At 39.3% G+C, this 24,661-nt stretch overlaps 1 protein-coding gene across 2 annotated transcripts in view; it reads right to left on the bottom strand.

Annotated features, from left to right (window-relative positions):
* Positions 1-23,891, bottom strand: part of ephb4a (eph receptor B4a) — a 55,676-nt gene extending 31,785 nt beyond the window's left edge. For both annotated transcript variants that reach the window (XM_051672349.1, XM_051672358.1), the window contains exon 1: positions 22,875-23,891. In XM_051672349.1, the coding sequence (XP_051528309.1) occupies positions 22,875-22,953 (79 nt within the window). In that variant the 5' untranslated portion in view covers positions 22,954-23,891. The remainder of the gene's footprint in view (positions 1-22,874) is intronic.
* Between the last annotated feature and the right edge of the window lie 770 nt (positions 23,892-24,661).

The following is a 24,661-nucleotide window of genomic DNA, read 5'->3' as shown; positions in this document are numbered from 1 at the left end:
CTCTTATAAAAAATAAAACAAATCCCATTAAATAATATATTATAAATTATATAAAATGTACAGTATCAATAAAAAATAATCGTTGCTACATTGCCTTTAATTTGTGCTGATTACAGTACTGTATTAAAGGACAAACAAATTGCAGTAATGAAAATCTAATGAGAATCACCACTGAACAATGGCAACTACAAAACAATATGAAATATGGCACAGGTTTTCGTGAGATTCACCTATACATTTCCTGTGTATGAACACTAGGTTACTAAGGACATATGGTGTGTGTGTGTTACTGTGTGAGTGTGTGTGTGTATGCTTTGCCTGTATGTAATTACAGTGGTCTATATCCTGTTGTCTACTCTCTAATTACCTAGTAACTTCTGTATAATGGGACAGGAAAAAGTGTGTGTATGTGTGTGGCTCATCTCAAAAAATAGGTTAGACTCAACTCAAAAGCTGACTCAGGGATTATAATTCACCTGGCACACACACACACACAAACACACCTGCACATCTGTCAGTGTGTCTTTGGCCTGATGTCATCGCCACGGCTGCTGTTCTGATGGAGTAGATTCGCGGTGTGATTTCTGTCCGAGCTCGTTCTTTCACCCGTTTAATGCAGTGGACTCATATAGTGGTACAATACCGCACAGCTCTCACACTAAACCTCACCTTCATGTACTGATAAACTTATGAACATAAGAAATCTCTTTCATATCTCAATAGTTTCTCCTAGACCGCAATTAGATTAAATGGAGATTTTTGCTTGAAAATGACCCCAGCAGGGCCCTTATGGGTCATCAACAAAAAAAAAAAAATATATATATATATATATATATATATATATATATATATATATATATATATATATATATTATTTTATTTTTTTGGTTGTTTTACAAATATCATGACTTGAGTCATAAATATCAAAAAGTTTTCTTAGGGTTGCTCAATTTGACCTGAGCAAAATGCGCCATAAATCTTTTTGAAAAATGACAAATTATCTGACTTTTTAATTTATTTTTTTACTTAAAACACAATCATGAGGGTCAAGAGGTCCTCTCTGTTTTTTGTTTTGTTTTTTTTTGTCAGATGACAACTGAATGGATACCTGCATGTTGGTTACACCACCTGACATTGATTTGGTGGACAAAAGTTTTTACAATATTAACAATATTTTAAAACAAATGATTTCCATTGCCATTTTTTTTTCTAAATAATAATAAAAGATTATTCAGTTCAGTAAGGTTCTATTTATAAACATTAATTAATGCATAAGGTATCATGAACTATATATACACACATATATACATATATATGTGTGTGTGTGTGTGTGTGTGTATATATATATATATATATATATACACACACACACACACACACACACACACACACACACGTATATATATATATATATATATATATATATATATATATATATATATATATATATATATATATACACACACACACACACACACACACACACACACACACACACACACACACACACACACACACACACACACACCGATCAGCCACAACATTAAAACCGCCTGCCTAATATTGTGTAGGTCCCCCTCGTGCTGCCAAAACAGCACCAACCCGCATCTCAGAATAGCATTCTGATTTGATATTCTTCTCACCACAATTGTACAGAGCGGTTATCTGAGTTAGAGGTTGACCGATAGTGGATTTTACCAATAACCAAGCTGGTCAGTACTGCCGATATCCGATTAATCAACCTATAGTTTTTAAAATTGATACTGAATAAAAAAAAAAAAAATAACACTCAAAGTAAAATAGTGCTGAACTTTATTACAAAAATAAACAGTACTGACTGAACCATGAAAATGTATTATACTTTTTTAAATGAAATAAATAAATAAATATAAATATATATGAACTAATATTCACATTTTAAAGTCAGCTGATTTTTAAAATGATGCTGTTTCCTTAATCCACAAGAGGGCACAATAAATACATAAACCATTCAGCACCATTATATTATTGCATAGAACATTCCTATCCTGGCTATTAAAAAAAGATCATTTCATTTTCAACTAATGTGCATAAAATAAATAAAGTTTTATTCAGCCAATATTCTCAAATGTTAAGTCAAAAGTAAAATGAGGAGGGAAACGCTTCAATAGACAGTTCACATGCTGTTACACTTGCACTGATTCCTACTACTCCAGACTCAAACTTCATAATAACAGCGAAATATCACATTGTTTTTTATTCAGCACAGTTGTATTTAGAGTAGCAATATTCACAGATAGCAGTGGTATTCGGCTGAACTCGGTGGTGAAGCGGTTCAGACTATGAGCACAGGCCAGGTCTGAAATGTTCAAACAGACAGAACACAACAGAATGGAACTGAACGCGTGGATCTCGAGACACACATTTCCAAGTTAAACACTTTCCTGACAAAGCGTTTAAAAAACTCATTGCTTAATATGAGAAATGCTTACAAGAGAGCAAAACGCAACGGCCAAAGACCTCCACCAACTGTAAGGGGCTGTTCACACCGAATGCTTTTGCAACCATCCATTTGTTTTTCTATGTAAACTCACACTAGACGAACATCTTTGTTTCCCTTTGTTTTGGTTGATTCAGGGTGTCGTGCAGGAGCGCTGTTTTTTAGAAGATGTGTCTGATTAAAAATAACTTTAAAAAGCATATCGAGACACTTGCTTAATGTTAAACTGTATTTCTTTCGCTGTGTCAAGCCTTGTTTAGCGCAAGAATGTGATCGATCTGAAGTCATCGTATTACAGTGAGGATAAAATGTTTTTTTTATTGAAATCAGATGTTTCTGATTTGTTTATACGTTTCTCTCAGCTGCATGAAGATATTAATTTGCTTTCTCACGTCACTAGCTTTAACCCTAACCCTAACTCCATGCAGAGTGTAGTCTCACGTGTCAAAACAAACACCATAAAGCATCAGTGAAGTGATAGTTTTTATTTCGTCTCTAGAGGATGATCTCATACTGTATAAGGACAGCAGACCCTTCCCAGTCACTCCAGCACCGGACACAATGGGGAAAAACTATCGGTGTGGATTTTCGCCGATAACCGATAGTTCCAGAAATCTGTTATCGGTGCCGATTAATCTGCAAAACCGATATATCGGGCGACCTCTAATCTGAGTTACCGTAGACTTTGTCAGTTCAAACCAGTCTGGCCATTCTCTGTTGACCTCTCTCATCAACAAGGCATTTCCATCCGCAGAACTGTCGCTCACTGGATGTGTTTTGTTTCTGGCACCATTCTGAGTAAATTTTAGAAACTGTTGTGTGTGAAAATCCCAGGAGATCAGCAGTTACAGAAATACTCAAACCAGCCCATCTGGCACCAACAATCATCCATGTGATTATCTAATCAGTCAATCATGTGGCAGCATTGCAGTGCTTAAAATCAATCAGATATGGGTCAGGAGCTTCAGTTAATATTCACATCAACCATCAGAATGGGGGAAAAAATCTTAGTGATTTCAACCATGGCATGATTGTTGGTCAAATATTACAATAAAAACCCAGCCAGTGATCTCTCCTGTGTCTCTCGAGTTTCAGAATAGATCTAAAAAAATGTCTCAAACGGTGTTCAGAGATTTGAATATGAACTCAAACATTTCTCCTCAAATTCTTCTGAGACCAAATTATCGGAGTTGTCCTCATTATCCACATTAATTTTATAGCTCTACACTCCTCTGTCTATTTTTTCTTTCTACTAAAGAATTTTAAAAGAAATATCTAAAACAAAGTTGATCCTTAACATAACCGAGAGCTCCATTAAGTCTCCTGAACTATCAAAGAGCAACAGCTGAGCAATAAAATGCTTCTTTGTGTCTGGAGCATCTGTTGGTTTGATCATGAGAGTGTGTGTGTGTAATCAGATATCTTCAGGCTTTTATTATATGAATAATGGCACACATGGATCTACGTTTGTATGTGTGCGAGCACATTGGCATGTCAAGGCGTGTGTATGTACGTCTCGTTTGTTTCTCGTCTCTGCAAACAGGAATGACTGTATGTCTGCTTCATGATTTTTCCAGTTTTTCCATACAGCTGTTTTTCCGTATGAGAAAGTGAGTAAAAAAGTAATCATAAGAGTCATCAGAGATTGCCCTTTCATAGCTCAGGAGACCTAATGCTTTTTTTTTAATGTTTTGTGTACGTAGCAACTGTCTCGGATGTTACTCCTAAAACTCCTTCGGCAAAATAAAAAGACAGATAAGTTGCTGACATACAGGAAGTTATAATCTTAATATTAATCTGGATACTACAACTCATGTTTCAGCGTTTGAATTCATACTATTTTACTTCCCTTTAAGCCACACCAGATGTGTATGTCTTTCCTTTTTCAGCAGAACCGAAGTGAAGATTTTTATACGCACATTCCAGCTCTTTTTATCCATACAGTGCAAGATAATGGGTGCCATTAGACTGCTGGCGGTTTGATGTCCAAAAGTCATATTTAGACCATCAAACTGTCAGCAGTCTAATGGCACCCAATCTCTGATGACTCTTTATGATTACTTTTTTACTCACACTCTTATACGGAAAAACAGCCATTAACTGGAAAAATCATGAAGCAGACATACAGTCATTCCTGCCTGCAGAGACGAGAAACAAACAAGACGCACATACACACGCCTTGACATGCCAATGTGCTCACACACATACAAACGTAGATTCATGTGTGCCATTATTCATATAATAAAAGCCTGAAGATATCTGATTACACACACACACTCCCGTGATCAAACCAACGGATGCTCCATACCCAAAGAAACATTTTATTGCTCAGCTGTTGCTCTTTGATAGCTCAGGAGACTTAATGGAGCTCTCGGTTATGTTAAGGATCAACTTTGCTTTAGATATTTCTTTTAAAATACTTTAGTAGAAAGAAAAAATAGACAGGGGAGTGTAGAGCTATAAAATTAATGTGGATAATGAGGACAACTCCGATAATTTGGTCTCCGAAGAATTTGAGGAGAAATGTTTGAGTTCACATTCAAATCTCTGAACACAGTTTGAGACATTTTTTTAGATCTATTCTGAAACTCGAGAGACACAGGAGAGATCACTGGCTGGGTTTTTATTGTAATATTTGACCAACAATCATGCCATGGTTGAAATCACTGAGATTTTTTTCCCCATTCTGATGGTTGATGTGAATATTAACTGAAGCTCCTGACACGTATCTGCATGATTTTAAGCACTGCAATGCTGCCGCATGATTGACTGATTAGATAATCACATGGATGATTGTTGGTGCCAGATGGGCTGGTTTGTGTATTTCTGTAACTGCTGATCTCCTGGGATTTTCACACACAACAGTCTCTAGAATTTACTCCGAATGGTGCCAAAAACAAAAATCATCCATTGAGTGGCAGTTCTGTGGACAGAAATGCCTTGTTAATGAGAGAGGTCAACAGAGAATGGCCAGACTGGTTTGAACTGACAAAGTCTACGGTAACTCAGATTAGAGGTCGACCGATATATCGGTTTTGCAGATTAATTGGCACCGATAACAGATTTCTGGAACTATCGGTTATCAGCAAAAATCCACACCGATAGTTTTTCCCCGTTGCCTCCGGTGCTGGAGTGACTGGGAAGGGTCTGCTGTCATTATACAGTATGACAGTATAGAGGCGAAATAAAAACTCTCACTTCACTGATGCCTTGTGGTGTTTGTTTTGACATGTGAGACTACACTCTGCATGGAGTTAGGGTTAGGGTTAACGCTAGTGACGTGAGAAAGCAAATTAATATCTTCATGCAGCCGAGAGAAACGTATAAACAAATCAGAAATGCATCTGATTTCAATTAAAAAAAGTTATCCTCACTGTAATACAATGACTTCAGATCGATCACATTCTTGTGCTACAAAAGGCTAGACACAGCGCAAGAAATAAGGTTTAACAGAAAGCAGGTGTCTCAAGATGCTTTTTAAAGTTATTTTTAATTAGACACATCTTCTAAAAAACAGCGCTCCTGCATGTGACCCTGAATAAACAAAAACATAGGGAAACAAAGGTGTTCGTCTAGTGTGAGTTTACATAGAAATATGGTTGCAAAATTGTTCAGTGTGAACAGCCCCTTACAGTTGGTGGAGGTCTTTGGCCATTGCGTTTTGCTCTCTTATAAGCATTTCTCAGATTAAGCAATTTTTTAAACGCTTTGTCAGGAAAGATGTTTAAATTGGAAATGTGTGTCTCGAGATCCGTGTGTTCGGTTCCATTCTGTTGTGTTCTGTCTGATTGAACAGCCCCTGGCCTGAGTTCATAGTCTGAGCCGCTTCACCACCGAGTGCAGCCGAATACCACTGCTATCTGGGAATATTGCTACCCTACATACAACTGTACTGAATAAAAAACAATGTGGCATTTCATATTTAGACTGCATAAAAGTAATCCACATGATGTGTTCTGAAGCAAATCGATAGGTCTGTGTAAAAAATAAATCGATAATTAAAACTTTATTACCTTTTAAAAATTGCTTCCAGTCGACCCATTATGGAGCTGACGCGTGATGCAAGCGTGATGGCGCGTTCATGCGAGAAGACGGAAGCGTGCGCTTTGTATACAACAGAGGAGCGAACATCACATGAGAGTTAGGTCATTTCAAACAGTTTCCCATCTCTGGCAGGAATTAACGTTAAAAACGCTTTAATTATCGATTTGTTTCTTACACAAACCTATCGAATTTCTTCAGAAGACATTAATTGATTGACTGGAGTTGTGTGGATTACTTTTATGCGGCCTAAATATGACTTTTGGACATCAAACTGCCAGCAGTCTAATGGCACCCATAATCTTGCATTGTATGGTTAAAAAGAGCTGAAATGTGCGTATAAAAATCTTCACTTCGGTTCTGCTGAAGCAGCAAAGACAAACACATCTGGGATGACTTAAAGGTAAATAAATCATGAGAGAATTATAAATTTTGGGTGAACTTATCCTTTAAGCAAAAATCTCCATTTGCTCACATTGCGGTCTAGGAGAAATATTTGAGATATGAAAAAGATGTTATTTGTGATTATTCATTCCTAAAGGAATCCTTGATGGTTTAACAGACATTGGGAAACATGACCTTGAGTCGTATATAATGCCTTGAGTGATTCCTGTGTGTGTGTACTCCAAACCTCTTTAATTACAGACACATCTGCACTCTTTCTCTCAAAGGTAAATGACTGAAGACCAACGCTGGGCTACAATTACTCTTTCACTTTAATTAAAGAAAAGAGACAGTGCCAATTACTGACAGAGAAAGAGAGAGGTGAAAGTGAAGGGGGTAGGGATGGAAAGGGAGTGAAAGAAAGAGGCCAAGGAGAAAGAGGAGAATAGCGAGAAAAGAGGGATTAGGAGGAAATGGATAGAGGGATGGAGATGAAGAGATACTGAAGAGTGATGAGTTTTTAGCACAACTACCATTGCGTGACTGAGTATGTGTGTCTAATCATTTATTACTAAAGCACACCTGGACCACGAACATGCCTCCACTAGGAATGTGCAAAACGTGGTTTGTCTGAAAGATTACTTGACTAGTCCATGTTGAGAAAGTCCTGTATAGTTAGGCTGGTTTAGAGTCATGCCCACCAGACAATCAGAAGCATTTCATAGCGATATATGGGCGCTAAGCAGTCCATCAATAGGACGATGGACAGATACTGATCAGATAAACAGGCCAAATGACAAGCGGTCGACAGATATGGGTGTTTCAATAAACAATGCCAATATCTAGAGAGCACAGTGGCCGAGGGGAAACATAATGCGACCATTAATGTTTTGTACGAATTGCATTTTTCATGTATTTTTGAATAACACAATCATTTTTACATTTATTGTAGATCAACAATAAATCCCTACAAAAAAAAATTTGAGTGGCATCATTGACCCACACAATATTTACTCAATATTCCCAAACGTACTCAAAAAAATGAAAACAGAAACTTACACGAAACTTACCCTTTGCACAGTGAAATTCAGCAGGTGAAATAGTCATCTCAATGGGAAACCGCACGATCGTGAATTTTGTTTGATGGACTTCCGTAGGTGAAGAATTTCCCCTTCCAGATTTTCGCATGGAGTTCAAGTTTGGTGAACTTTGACAGGGGACTTCACCTTGTTGACCAACAGGAAGTTACTTGGTTTGGCAGTTACCTCTGTGTGGGCAGTGCTTCGTAAACAGCTACTCTGAATATTCACAATGGACAAGCACAATGTACAGTACTGTGCAAAAGTTTAGGCACTTGTGAAAAATGTTGCATAGTAAGGATGTCTTCAAAAATAATATCATAAATAGTTTTCATTTATCACTTAATGTCATACAAAGTCCAGTAAACATAAAAAAGCTAAATCAATATTCGGTGTGACCACTTTTGCGTTTAAAACAGCACCAAAGGTACACCTGGACACAGTTTTTCAAGCTTCTTGGAGAATTCGCCACAGTTCTTCTATCTATTTAGTCTCTAGTATTGCTTCTGTCTCTTTATATAATCTCAGACTGACACGATGTTCAGTTGGGGGCTTTGTGGGGGCCATGACATCAGTTGCAGGGCTCCCTGTTTTTCTATTCTAATCTTTTCTATTTGCAAAAGTAATGTTTGGGAGTCTAAAATGTCTTTTTCCTATTGACACACTAAAGCTGAAGATATAAATAACCATCTTAAGACAAATGCTTTTGTGAAGCATCTTATGTGCCTAAGACTTTTGCACAGTACTGTACATTTCATCGGCTAGTTTCTTTTTAATTTCACTCTTCCAGAGTATAAAGTGCAGCATTAAAAAGAGGCTGCTTGGCAATTTGTTTTTGGCTGGTTTCACACACGCTCAATATCCGTCCACACCTTTTTCACCTGTGGAATTTTGCCGTGCGAAGGTAAATGTGGCCACGCCTTTGGACTATCAGGATGCTAAAACCCACTCTGAGCTATGAGAGAGCAACCTCTGACCAATACAGTTTCCTTAATGCCAACAAAACACAAACAAACAAACAAACATACACACACAAGATCTGTGAATGGGCTAACTGGTAAAAGCCTCATAAAAGCATTTGAAAGATCTTACTAAACCACACACGCACCTTTTACAACACAAGAGGATAAGCCAGCTGGTCTTGCTGGCTGAAAAGGATGAAACATCTGCTACTGACACAGGTAAACAGCAAGCTTCCCTAGCTATCATATGAAAACATGGATTTGTCTCAAAATGAGACCACCTCAGTAATGTTTTGCCTCTGTTGCCATGGTATGGTTGAACAGGGACTTGTGAAAGGGAATGCAGATCACTCTTAAGTCCACACCAAACAAATGATGAATACTTCTCTCGTCTCAACTTGTTTACATACTCCATTTAGTCCGACGCATCTTTGAGCTTGGATTCGTTTCCTAGTACTCTATGAGCAAAGTGCACTAAAGTGTGTTTGCACATTTATTGCTGTTTGACTTTGAGAAAATGAAAAAAGAGGGAAAAGAAAGAAACAATGTCAGAAACTGTTTGCATTTGGACACAAAAAAGTCTAAGGCCAGAAACACACTCTACTACACAAGCACAGAACTGCTTGGCTAGTGCATTGCAAATGGACGGTCCAGTTGTACTTTTTTTAATGTGTTCTTGCCTTATACCGATAACAAATTTTAGCTCTAAAATCTGTGCCATTAGTATCACTAAATGGAATTGCAAAAGTAATGACTGTTTTCTTAAAGATTCCAGAAAACTCCACCCATCTTTCATTGGTTGTACAAACAAATAGTCCCTCTCCAAACTCACACCACTGATTGCTGTCAACTCTAACTTTCTAAGCAAGAATCTCTACAAACTGCTGCTCTGCCATGTCAGTAGTTGATCTTAAAGAAAACACTGACCATAGATGTTTATTCTAAAGTTTTCGCCAATGTCCACTGTAACGCCCCTTGTGGCAAGACTAAGCACGCAACACATATGTTTTGGGCCTAAAGATCACATTAGCCACTTTTCCACTATCAGACCAGTGCAAGCCAGTGCTTTCAACTGGCCAGCCGGGGCTAATAGCCTCGGTCTTCGAGCCATTAGCCCAAAATCAATCTGCATTCCCACCATCGGGCCAATAGCCCCGATGTGTTTCCCTAAAACCCGCCCTGGTGCCAATGTCACACACCCACACATTTCACAAGCAAGAGGGAAGCTCAAGCTGAGGTGTCATGTTATCTAGTTATCTAGAATATCGATTTTATATCATTTGTAAACATAAGCTAGCTAGCAAGATAATTTAGCGTTGACAACTCATCAACTGTAACTGCCATGGTGTCCCGAGTGGTCTCTCCACTAAAAGCGGGAAGATGTCCCAGCACACCGTCCATGATCTCGAACCATGGAAAGTTCTTCCTTTGGGCAGTGGTTTGTCCATTGTGTTTTAATGGATTTGTACTGTACCTGCTATTAAAATTGTTCCGAATCTGTACCGTTGTGCGCTGGATACATAACCTGGCAAATTAAACTTACGATTTGCAAAGATGAGGGCATGTCCTGCAACCTGTTTGCCTAAACAACATTTTCTCCTCAGCTCTACAAGGTTGATAACCCTATTTATTTTGCTCTCCTATCTTTGTATAATTATATGGCTTGTTCCATTTAATAAGCTGTATTCAGCATTTTTATTTTTAAATTTTACCGGCTGTCCGAGACTTTTTTAAAATGGACAGCAACCCATTTTTGGGTCGTGACCCATCAGTTGAGAAACACTATGTTAGACAACGTATGAAAGTAAATGTGAACCTTAGACTAGGGAGAGTGAGAGACTGAAAGGGAGACATTGAGCAATGATTGCTCACCATGAGCAATAGCATTTGCTGAGCATGCAGTTACCTGTCTAATACTGAATTTCAATCCTTGTGCTTTTTGAATTGTGGGCACAAATTTCATTTGCTCAATCATGTCGGCCTGGCTTTCAGCTCAGAATACTCAAATATGACATTTATATTACACACACTCAGACTATTCTGCATGAAGCTCAGACTTGCACATTTATATGCGTGTCTTAAGGCAAACACACATGCACTCCTCCGTTAAATAAAACAGATATCCTTTACATCCCACACTACAGTATAATTAATTAATATGTTTTTCTAACCCAAAACAGCACACATTTCCATAAGAGGTACACTCACTGAGCACTTTATTAGGAACACCTGTACACCAACTTATTCATGTGATTATCTAATCAGCCAATCATGTGGAAGCAGTGAAATGCATAAAATCATGCAGATACATGTCAGGAGATTCAGTTTATGTTCACATCAACCATCAGAATTGGGAAAAAATGTGATCTCAGTGATGTAGACCGTGGCATGATTGTTGGTGCCAGATGGGCTGGTTTGAGTATTTCTGTAACTGCTGATCTCCTGGGATTTTCACACACAACAGTCTCTAGAATTTACTCCGAATGGTGCCAAAAAAAAAACAAAACAAAAAAAACATCCAGTGCGCGACAGTTCTGCGGACGGAAATGCCTTGTGGATGAATGAGGTCAACGGAGAATGGCCAGACTCGTTTGAGCTGACAGAAAGGCTATGGTAACTCAGATAACCCCTCTGTACAATTGTAGTGAGCAGAATAGCATCTCAGAATGCATAACACGTCGAACCTTGAGGCAGATGGGCTACAACAGCAGAAAACCATGTCGGGCACTTTATTAGAACCATAGGATTCTTAATAAAGTGCTCAGTGAGTGTTTGTTCAAAATTGCAAACAAATATAGTATTCCAACTACTTTTTGAAACGTTTATCAGTACATGCTATAAAACACACTATGCAGTATTCAATATATGGTATGCAGTATGCAAGTATTCCATTCCGAACATAGTCAAGGACAGCCTTTGCAATCTGTTGATCTCTCATCTACCATCATTCCTATGATTATCATTACATCCTTATATGGCTGCTCACACGCTACATCATAAATGCACACAAAGACTGACGCTTAATCATATCCACTGCAACACGCGCACACAATGACACACACACACACACATTGAGTAAGTGCCAATGGGAGGGAGGAGGCGTGCTGATTTGATTGGTGTGTGAAAAGAGAAGCAGACTGTTCCTCTCTTCTTTACACACACACACACACACAGGCCCAGCATAACCCCAGCAGATCCCTGATACATAATACACTCTCGGCATGACTCTCCTCTTTCATTTCTTTGTTTCTTGCACCTCCTATCTTTCCTGATCCCTCCATTTCTCACCAGCTTTCACTGAAGATCAGAGTGTGAGCATGCATAAGACACATGTGTTTATCAGTAACAAATCTAAAATCACACAGTTATAAAATACATTATAGGACATTTTCATGTTTCTTGTATCACTCCACAATCTGCTTCATTTCACATAATAAAATAATTTGAACTCAAATTAATATTTCATGTCCATTTATTGATTAATTAAACCCCTTTCAGGGTTAAAAAAACACCCATCTGCTTTGCATTAGGGTCCTGATCATCCTGTCCAGGTAGACAGGAGAGGCAGACAAGGAAACAGCAGACAAATAGGAAGCATGTGCTGTGAAGACGGAGAAAACAAATGCCATTGAATGTGCAGTGTGCGACGGGGGGTAAATTAGGGAGTGCAAGTCACTTGGGGTACCGAATGAGGCAAATTGTTACTTGGATCTCACGCTCAAGTCCTAACAGGAGAACTAACACAAAAAGTTCAGACAGGAAAGTGTACTTGATCTGATAAGACTAAATTATTGGAAAAATTAATAGAACTTATGATTCTAACTTTATAGAATGTTAAGTCTTGAATATTCCAAGAATTTGATACCCAATATCAACAATATTGAAAACCAGTCATGCACAACAACTTATTGGTCAACAACAACAAATGTTTTTTCCATTAACAGAAACTGAAATAAAGAGGTGCTATATCAACAAAAAATTTTAGTCATGTTCACACAAATCGTGAGAAAAATGGCAGTTTATGGATTATCAGTCAATAAACTCCTTTCATTCTGTTCCTCACACAATGCTATCTTGTGACATCAAAACACTTTTTAACGAGCCAACCCATTAGCCGAAACTGTTATAAAAGGAACCACAAAATTACGTTGTTGCTACAGCAGTTGTGTTTTTCATCTCACATTTGCTTTTTATGACACTATCGGTTGGGTTTAAGTTTAAAGTTTTGGCAAGGGAGGTCGGATTTGTTGATTTAAAACTCTGCAGAGCATTACCCCTAAAAACCTCATCTGTTTGGGAAAAATGTAACTCCCTTTCAGTTCGACACAGTGGAAATTTCCCCACAGGACTGCCACAATATGTGTACTGAACCACGTAATGTCATTTTGCAAAAATGCCGCCACAGTCACGCATTTTTTGTGAGATCAGGCTGGGAATGATGTAAAGAACTCTTAGGAACATGCTATGACTAAAAACTATTTTTTTGACAGATGCTAAATCAGAGTAGCAAAGTAAATGTGTAGATATGCTGAAGCATCAGGGTATTGATGGCTTTGTTAAAGCATTCAATCTCTAAACAGCTGCCATTATTGTGCCAAGTAAAACGACAGTAGTTAAGCACAGCTGAGGATGGCAAATATTACACAACATGTAGAGCAGGTATTTTTCAGCAATAGCATAGCTAAGCCGGCTAATCACATAAAACCAGAACCAGCTCTTCATTCCTATAAAGCAGCCCCAGGAGACTGAAGGCAAGGTAGAGGAGGGAATTATTCAGGCAGATCAAACGCCAAACTCCCAACACTGAAAGCGGGGGACATGATTTACCAAAGTAGCACATGTTACTGGATCAACATCCTTTATAGGTCCAGGAACAACATACCAATCAACCAAATCAAAGCCCTAACCCTACCCCTAAACCTATGCCAAACCAAAGTCCATGGATCTGCAAACTTTTCTTTGCATTTTCTGCACTGATTGTAAAAGACAGCTGCAGAGTTCTGTGGAATGGATTTTAGCAGATCTGAGAGTACCACACACTTATTGGTAGCTGAAAGCATAATCAAATTAGCTTTCTGTGGAGTTCTGTGGATACAGGTTGAATGTGGGGCTGTCCAAATCCAAACCTACCACTAAATTAGATGGAATTTATATGAAAGCCTAACCATATCCCAAACCCTGAAGTCTACTGGCAGACACGAAACTGCATATATTAAATTGAGTCACAATCACTTTAACAAATGTGAGTTCCATGTGAGGGTCCCTGAGATTCTGATCTGAGCTCTGAAGTGGCAGAAGGCCCTACGGATGATTGGAATCAATGCTGGACAATTGTAGAAAGAGTTAAGCAGCTATTTATATACCTCTGTACTGTAACTATTTGGATTACATGAACATGATCCTTTCAAACTTGAACTTGCAAATCCATGATGAAACGTCACCTCAAAAATGCCCCACTTACAGAAACAACATTGTTGAGGGTCCCTCAATCACCTGATCACGTTTCTCTTCCTTCTCTACTGATTGTTTCTGCCTCTGTAAGGCCAAAGTTCTTCTCTCAGGCTAAATGGTGACTCTCAACAGCTTTTTGAGGCATGTAGGAGGATGGAGAGGGAATGACGGAGACAGAGAGAGAAAAGATAAAGCGAGAGACTCGTAGGCTGTCAGCCCCTCATCCATCAGGCCGTATTGACACCGAGGCACTGGCTGAAGAGACATGAAAGCGAGAGACAGTCCAATCCCAACAAGAGCCGCTTGAGTACTGTTATCAACCCATCAATCTGCACACAGTGTTTGGATCAGCAACCGGTGCCATGCAGACCACACACTCCAACACAAACATACACAAAAGAACAAAATATGGAAAGCTAGTGCTTGACTGTGAAATAGTCGCCGCCATGATGCTAGTTGCTGTGGCTGGTTTCCAGAGCATTTGCAGCCTGTTCTCATGAAAATAAATAGACTGCAGTGACATTTCGTATGACATTACGTGTTCATTACACGTCGCAAATGTAAAATTACAAAATTACATTTAACACAAGTTAAATTTTCCCCTAAAAAGATGAGGTTTTTAAGGTCGTTTTAACTTGTGTGAACAGTCATTGTTGTTGTAGCGCCTCTAGTGTTTATTTCACCAGGAAATTGCCACAATATACTGAGCCATATAAAAATCATTTAGCAAAAATTAAGGTATAGTAAAGTGATTCAAAGAAAGGTTGCTTGTTGTGTAGTTGTTGTATGTGGATGCTAGGTGGTTCTAAGCATTTTAAGTGTGCTGCCATGTGGTTGCTAGGGACTTCTGGAAAATCATAGAGGCCACTCCAAGTCTCTATGAAATTCTTATCTCTAGATTTGGCTCGGATCACTCCTTCAATGTAAGTGTATAGGTTTCTTTCGCTCGTTTTATTGTCCTTCAGGTTAATACTTAACCGTGGTCACATTCACCTTCGCATGGTGAAATTCCACAGCTGAAATACAGTCATCTCAATGGGAATCTGCGCAATGGACTTCTGGTGGCGAAGAATTTTCCCTCACGGATTTCACTTGAAGTTCAAGTTTAGTGAACTTTGACTTCACCATATTAAACCAATAGGAAGTTGCATGGTTTTGCAGTGGCCTTTTAACATCAATCTTACAGTGTATAAAGTGCATTAAAAAGAGGCTGTTTGGCAATTTGTTTTTTTCTGGATTCACATATGCTTATCGTCCGGCAATACCTTCTTCGCCCATGGAATTTAGCCGTGCAAAGATACATGTGACCATGCCTTTACCTTTTCGAAAAGGCCATCATCGCCGGTCACCAGCATGTGTTGTTTTTTGGATGTTGGTTTGCTGGTGTCCCCACCAGGCTTATTAACTAGCTTAGCCAGCAAACATCCCTTAGTTACTCAGGTTCATTAAGCAGACCATGCATTAGCCGCTTTTCCACTACTGGGCCAGTGCAAGCCAGGGCTTATCAACTGGCCAGCAGGGGCCAATAGCTTCAGACCGAGCCGCAAGACCAAAACAGACCTGCATTCCCAGCATCGGGTTAATAACTCTGCAGCACTGCCCAAAAACACACAGCGGTCCCAACATCACACACCCCGCCCATTTCACAAACAAGAGGGAAGCTCAAGCTGAGGTATCATGTTATCTAGTTATCTAGAATAACGAGTTAATATCGAAAGTAAACAGCAAGATAAGTTAGCGTTGACAACTCAACGACTGCAACTGCCATGGTGTCCCAAATGGTCTCTCCAATTACAGCGAGATGATGTCCCAGCACAGTCTCTGAAAGTTCACCGAACCATGGAAAGTAATTACTTTGGGCAAAGCTTTGCCCACTGGCCATTTTAACAGATTTTTACTGTGCCCGCATTTTTAAAAAAATAAACAATTCAAAACCTGTACCATTGTGCGTTGGATACACAACCTGGGAAGTTCTGCAAAACTCTGCCTTTGACACTGAACCTGCCTCAATCCCTAGCTGGCCTCGTTTTGCCCAAGAGTAATCGGTGGGCCAAAGGCCATTGGCCCCGAGAAAGCCCCAAGGAGGCACAATGAAGCCCCGGAAGTGACGTTGGGAACGCAACTTGCCCTCGCATGCACTAGCACACCCTCATTTGGCCCGATAGTGGAAATGTGGCTATTCTTTCCTGGTAAGCAGCTAGACCAGCACCAAACCAGCACTAATCAACTAAGACCGGCATAGAAATTCATGCTGATTCAATATGGTTTGGTCAGCAGGGTAGTGTAAGGGGTTTGTTCAAATCGCTAACATTAACTACAAAAAACAGTAATGGCGATGCTTATCTTAGCAAGCTCCTCTAACAGTTCCATTCACATGCGATCCAGCGCACAGGAAGCTCTCTGGATATGATACAAACATACTGTGGTAACTCTTTTGAGAGTAAAGGTGCAGGACTGATGATTAGAGATGAGACACAGAGCTGCAGTTTAAATTTTCAAGCGGCTAATCACAGGATTAACAACCAAAGAGAGAGAGAGAGAGAGAGAGAGAGAGAGAGAGAGAGAGGGCTGCTTTAAATGCAAATCCCTGTCTTATAAAAATCAGTTCCATTTAATAGGATTTCAGGGGAGGGATGCACGATTCTGCAGCAGAATAGAAGTGTAGGAGACTTCACCACTGCCAAAAAGAAAACAACTAAAGTACAAAAAGAAAGAGAAAAGGATAAAAAAAATGCCCTTTAGTCAATCTACAGTATGTGCAAGTGTTTCATGTACTGTTATTGAATCTACAGTGACACAGCAAAAATATATATAGCCGATAGAGCTGTTCAGCCGTGAAGTCAATTTGTAGGCGCATCGTCTAACTCACCATGGGTTCCCTCAGGATTTTCCTATAGATTTTTATAATGGGGTTTTTGAACTTATGTATAAAACAAGGTCTGTGGTAAACATTACTTGATTATATGTGGACGTTTAATTTGACAACATAAATTACACACTGTCATACATCCAATGTGAATTTTGAAGCTGCTGTTTTTTTTAAAAAAAAGTATGTAATTTAATACAGCTTCAAAATTTCCATTTGAGATACAGTATGTCTGTATGTGAGGAGTGTCTGAGCACAAACGCAATGCGCTTCACTAGAAGCAATATGAACCGCATCTTTTAATTCTGCGTGATTTTTAAATGTCCCCATTAACTCACAGTTTGATTGGACTACCATAATTGGAATTCCATTCCCAATCTGTTGCTACAAGAGTAAGTAAATTTGTACTAAAGTGTGTGTTTGAGAGAGAGTGAAAAAAAGAGCAAGTAAAAAGACACAGATTAGGGATGAGAGGGAAAGAGAAACATTAGTGAATAAGTGACAGACGGTGGACTACTAGCTAAGCTCTTTTTTGCTCCAGGGTAACAGAAGCAGGAAGACAGAGGAGTTCCTGAGCTCTGACCTCACATGAAAGCCATTGTTACCACTCTCTTTTTTAGCTTATATTTCCTCACAAAGGGAATTAAAGATCAGTGCAGTGATCCTCAGAAATCTGGCATTAGTTTAATCTCACACAGAGGTTTGAGTTACGACAGAATCAAATCCAATCTCCCCCCTGCTGCTTCTGTTTCTGACTTCACAATATTAGTCCTTACAACTGCCAAAGCCCCCCATTCCCATCTCCCTACATTGCACACTGTATCAAGTGATTTATTGGAATTTTTCGGTACAGTTACCAAACTGTCTTATCAATTTTATCAGTTGTTGGTATGACCCATGTAAATACACACCGATCAGCCACAACATTAAAACCACCTGCCTAATACTGTGTAGGTCCCCCTCATACCGACAAAACAGCGCCAACCCGCATCTCAGAATAGCATTCTGTGATGTTATTCTTCTCACCACAATTTTACAGAGCGGTTATATGAGTTACCATAGACTTTGTCAGTTCGAAACCGCATCTGCACCTAATAAGTAGACGTGGCTGCGTGCATGGGAAGATCACTGTTATCGTGGTACTTAGGTGACAATTAGGCTGTTTGTTACGACATTTCAGTGAACCTTTGGTGACTTCCCATGAGAAATAGTTGGCAACACTGCTTGCAGGATGCAGACAGACCACTCTCGTTTTACCGGCCGAGAAGTGCGTACTTCATCAAAAGCAGTACATATTCTGACAGTACACGATTTCAGACACAGCTCGAGATACCAATGATCATCAGCGTCTTCAAACAACGTTTACATCCTCAGTGGTAAATTTACTCAAAGTTTATATTTTTTTCTTCTTTTACTGTTATTACACCATGTGGAGACACATTCGTAGTTAAGCCACTGAGACAAAAATCTAAAATTTACCACGATCTCTTCATGTTTCATGTGAGAGGCTGGCTAGAATTTGGTGCTGTGATTTTGTGGCAAAATTTACACGGTAGAAATATGCAACAGAAATATTATATATTAATGAATAATGCAAAATACTGGGTAGTCAACATTATTTATGGCCAGGAAATGTTCACGCGCCATTGGAAAATGTAGCAAAAAGTTAGTCTGGATTTCGATGTAAACATTTGCAGGAATAAAGATCTTCGGCAGACCAAGACAGCTCTCTGTTCCGGAATTAAACACTTTTATCAACTTCTCACTTGAGAGTGCTGGCTATGCGATTTCCATCAATATCTCATTGATTGGACCCTGTGTTGCTGTTGGAGGAGCATCACCTGCGTGTGTCTGTCACACAGGTCGGTTAATTGATTTTGGTTAGTGGGGAGCAGGTGTGTTCACCGCACCACGTAAAGGCTAATTTATACTTACTGGGCGAACAGGTTTCACTTAGTTTGCCTACAAATGCAATGCAATGACGAAATGCAGTGACGTTTTTGTTCTGCCAAGGTGTTCGTTTGGTGAGATTTCTCCTGTTCGCGCAATCTCTGAAATTCTTGACCTAGGAGAATTTGGCTGGTTGAATAGCGTTGATGATTGGTTAAAACTATTTGTGTGGGTGTGGTTTGGACATGATGCTTTTTATTTACAATCATGTGTGCCAGCTGAGGAGTTGTTACCTAGGTTACTGTCGTTAAAATGGACAACTTTGAAGCCTGTCTCTCAGAGATTGTGTGGAATGAGAGGAGAGAGATTTGAGTTTAAAAGTGAAAGGGGCCGTGACAATTTTAATAAAGCAAAGAAGCGGCACAGCACTAAAAGAATGCTAAAAAAAAAAAAAATGATTTTTGCAGATTGTTCAGTTTACTTAATTAAAATAAAGCAACACAATTCTAGAACATTTTGTCTTAACTTGATTTCATTATGTTCCATATAATTACATGTGTAAAACTGAAGTTTACTTAATCAGTTTGAGTTAGGACTACATGAATACTTTTTGTGGCATTGATGAAACTGGGCAGGGGATTTCCGTTTCCCAGCATGCTTTGCAGGGGACTGGATGGGGTCAACAAATGTTGAAACTGTTATTTATGCATTTTAGAGTAAGGTAAGAATAGGAGGAGATTTGTTCATGTTTCATGTTGTGTTATATTGGCATTTAAAAGGATTGTTTACTGTTGTTACACTTTCACACCTGGTATATACTAATGGTTAGTAAAAATTAATTTCGTTGGACCAACTTAAGACAATTAATTAGACTTTCTCTAATTGTTCTGACAAAATGAATTTAAGTTTGTACAACATGAAATAGAACAAGTCAGTTCAAACCAATTCTTTTTTGTTGGAAAATTTTAATTGCGTGGAAAAGCTTTCCTCAATTTAATTAAGTTCAGTGAACTGTTTTTTTAGTGTAGGGTGCTTTACACTAATTAGTTAATCCAGGAGAAAAAAGTTCAGCTTCTTCCGAAGTATAAACCAGGCTTAATGTGGAACTAATCCGAACCGTCCCTCCGCCATCAATTAATAAGCAGCCTGTGGCAAACTGATAGACCCTCAACAGGTATGTGGTCACCAGTTCAACATCTCCTCAACTCAACCTTTCCTGTGCCGAATGAAACCGTCAACACCAAGAACAGCCATTCATCATTCTATTGATCAGAATAACTACTTATTGAACTTACTGGATGGAGTGTCCCATGACAATTACAGGACTCAAATTTCTATTGACCCAAGAAGTCTATATATCGGCCACCCTCTTTGTAGTTTAACATTTGAGTGTTACTTGAGATGCACTTATTGTGCCTCTGCTTGATCCACCCAGAGGTGTTTTTCAACGAGAAAAGAATGGCTTAAGAATTAAATCAATGTTATTAAGTGCATGGTCTATAGTGATTACATGGGCATAGTAATTATACCCTATTGATTATTAAAGAGCATTTTAAACAGGAAGATGTGAAAGCAAGTAGCAACCATTATGACTGCACTTTTAGAAATTTCCACATTGTCTCTACTTTTGTCCCCACTTTCTGGAAGATTTAATCATTAAAGTAATGCCCCCATGCACCCCCTCCTTTCAAATCATTCTTACACCTCAGTGTGAAAGACAATAATTTGGAGTCGCTTTCTGAAAACGGATAAAAATTTTTTTTTAACAAATTCAGCCAATTAAACAGGACTTTCAGAAATCTTCACCAACATGACAACATGAAGAAAACTCAAGGCGCAACATTAATTCTTTCATACGTACTGTCACACATATGTGACGGTTAATAACTGGGCCCAGCAGAGTAGCATCATATATATGTGTTTCTGCAACAGCCAGTTACGTTACAAGCTGCCAGATTCAAATCGGCTTTCGCGCTGACATAGGTTACGCTGGTCAAGGTTATATTCGTTCAAACAGTTACTCATACAGTCTTTTAAACCACAGGATAAGTTTATTTTATATACATATATCCAACTTGTCAAAGTACCATGATAAAAAGTTTACAGCTCTTATATGCAGTCAATACATCAAACGAGATCTTCCTCCGATGCACGCTGCCTTTTGTTTCCATTAGAAGCGGTTGTCATTCGTCAAACAAACAGCTACTCAAAGAGTCTTTTCAAGCACATAATATGTTTATTTTATGTAACAAACAGCCTAATTGTCACCAAAGTTCCACGATAACAGTGATCTTCCCATGCAAGCAGCCACGTCTACTTATTAGGTGCAGATGTGGTTTTCATTCACACAAACAGCAACTCAAACAGTCTTTTCAGGCATATAATACATTTGTTTTCTTAAACAGACAGCCAAACTATCACAAAAGCACTATGACAAAAAAATTTTTTTTTGGGGCGGGGGGGATTTTTCCTCTTTTTCACCCAATTTGGAATGCCCAATTCCCAGTGCGCTTTTAAGTCCTCATGGTTGCATAGTGATTTGTCTCAATCCAGATGGCGGAGGACAAATCCCAGTTTCCTCCGCGTCTGAGACCATCAACCCGCGCATCTTATCACGTAGCTTGTTGAGCGCGTTGCCACGGAGGCATAGCGCGTGTGGAGGCTTCACGCCATCCACCGCGGCATCTGCGCTCAACTCACCACACGCCCCACCGAGAACAAACCATATTATAGCGACCACGAGGAGGTTACCCCATGTGACTCTACCCTCCCTAGCAACCGGGCCAATTTGGTTGCTTAGGAGACTTGGCTGCTTAGGAGACTTGGCTGGAGTCACTCAGCACACCCTGGGATTCGAACTAGCGAACTCCAGGGGTGGTAGCCAGCGTCTTTTACCACTGAGCTACCCAGGCCCCCCCAAGCCCCCCCAATACAACAGTTTAAAACTTGTATACTCACAGTGAAAACATGCTGATCGAGCGTGACTATCCGATGCACACAGCCAAGTCTGTTTACATTAGCGCTTGTCACACACACATACACACAATGTCTGAGAAGTCAAACAGTGCATATAGGCAAACCGGACTGCTGATATTATTTGTTCATTTGTTTTTTACAGCTAATAAAAACGAAATAAAACATAGTACAGCAGACATAACCCATTTGTTTACATGTTTACTGTATTATATACAGTATTGTTTTATTTTTTATGTCAAGAAATCAAACATTTTAATAAAAAATACTCATCTACAATCTGACCCCCTCTACCGGCTGTGCAGTGTCACGTGCAAAAATAACTCACTCCAGGGGGCACGGGCAGGGGAATTTAGACTCATGAAAATGTTAATGAACCTGCAGAAGCGTTTTATAAAGGAATAGATCTCGGAATCTCGCAGTGCCTCTGGTCACAAATTAAAGGGCCAGACTTTGTGTAATAAATTCAGTTTACGCTTGACATACCCCAGAGTATCACTAACCTCTGAAATAATACACACGATTCCTGAATGATTGCTCAGTAAGGGCCAATGTGTCGTTTTAACTTGTAAAAGCATAGCGCATTGGTCTTAATGGCCAATCAAAACATTGCATAGTGAAAAAAAAAATATTGATCCAACAGGTCATGGGGTAATATTGTTTTTCCACACGGTATGTAGCAAACTGGCTTCCTTTCCCCCTCTTTAAAGATCAAACAGGTAGTTGTGTTAATAAAATGATTGAGTTACCTTCCTCCGCCACCGATTTGAACAGGAACTCCAGCAGGATAATCCAGAGCGCGGCCACATCCCTGGAGAAGAGCTCCATCGCGGACTCTCAAGTGTTGTTTGCGATGAATGTTTACAAAAACGGACAAACAGAGTTAGGTGCAAGAATCGTCAGCTGGGTCTTGACCCCATAAGGAATGTTCAATCTCGCGGTGGGAGTCGTCACAGGAGAGAGGAGAGCCACCAAGTCTTGAGAAACATCAACTTTCAACAATTGCTCAAATGAACAGTATTAGGCTATATATTTAAAAAAAAAAAAAAAAAAAAATAGTAGTAGAATAAAGTTTGCTATAAAGAAATATAGGTCAATAAATCGAGCGATAAATAATCCGATAAATGCAACAACAAAAAGTTTTGAAAACCTGCAAAAACTTAATGCGCTCACTGAATGTCAAACATACTGTCCGTATCTTTAGATAACAAAACCAGATAAAATCTCCAAAACGACCCCACTACACAAGCAAGCATGTGCCAGATTTGCCCAAAATATACGGAGCGGCAACATGCCGTACGCTCAGCTGCGTGGACCCCCTTTGTGAGGGGAGTAGGTTGACTTGTCCTAATTTTCCACTCGGAAATGGGATGGCTTTTAAAACCCACCTAATTAAACAGTCCTGCAGGTCACTTCATATACACACCGACTGGACGAAAATATCTGTATCTGCTTACAGGGGGTTAAATCATCACGGAGTCCTCTTCCACCGATCGAATTCTGATTAGCGCCAGTGAACCCACTGCGTCTTTGTATCTTTTAAAAATAGGAATATCCTGCCAAATAAAAGCGATGCTTGAATGCAGTCAAACCCTAACTCAACCTGCGAACATTGTGCGTTTATCCAATGGCGAATAGCAGAGGAACTCGTCTAAATAATAACGAAAACCACAGCGCGTGCGTTCGAGATGAACAAAACCTCAGGAATTCCTAGAAGTTGATGCCAAGCATTGAGTCTTCTAGGCGCTCGCTGCAGATGTGAGGTGTTCAGTGAGACTGGAGAAGCAGTCTCTTCCTCTCTGGGCACCTCCTCCACAAACACTCCCTCCACTATAGGCTCATTCAGACCGCCCGTCAATAAAAGGTAATGTGGGACCGAAAAAAAGTAATCCGTTGATTTCAGCATTTTCTCTGTTTTCTCTAAACAATTAGACGTGGGACTTTATTATTTCAGCTCTGGAAAGTGGCGTATTTGTTCCTCTGGAAACTCTGATATGATTGTTTTTTTGTTTTTTTTCCTGCCTTTAATGATTAGAAAACTCAACAGTCTTACCTTGAAATGCACTTTTCATTTTGACAAAAAGTAATTCCTCACTCTAGATAAGCAACGGCTGGTAAAGATAAAATATGATAAAATATTGAAATTCATTTTTGCTTCCTGTGTCTTCCTGGCTTATCATAGCGACTTTCCCATGGGTCGCACAAACAAAAAAGTACCACGGTCTGGGCATGTTGAGTTTAAATGGGGTACTATGTTTTTTTTGGATATGTACTATAATGCCATTGTATTCCTTGAAGTACCTCATCTTACCATATTCTAGTGGTTTTCAACTGGGGGGGGAGGCCTCCTCATTGGCACCCTCCCAGCAGGTGGCGCCCTAGGCGACCGCTTAGTTCGCCTACGCCTAGAAACGGCCCTGCCTGTGACCCATTTTTTTAAAAGATGAGAGACTTATAATTTTTGGGGTGGTCTAAAAATTATAAGCCAAAGTAGACTGAAACCCTAAGTAAACTTCAATTTTGACGTGAACGCTCA

Source organism: Myxocyprinus asiaticus, chromosome 3 (genome assembly GCF_019703515.2).
Source record: "Myxocyprinus asiaticus isolate MX2 ecotype Aquarium Trade chromosome 3, UBuf_Myxa_2, whole genome shotgun sequence".
Lineage (NCBI taxonomy): Eukaryota > Metazoa > Chordata > Actinopteri > Cypriniformes > Catostomidae > Myxocyprinus > Myxocyprinus asiaticus.
Note: the sequence above shows the minus strand (reverse complement) of the source record. Positions and strands in the feature narration are given on the sequence as shown.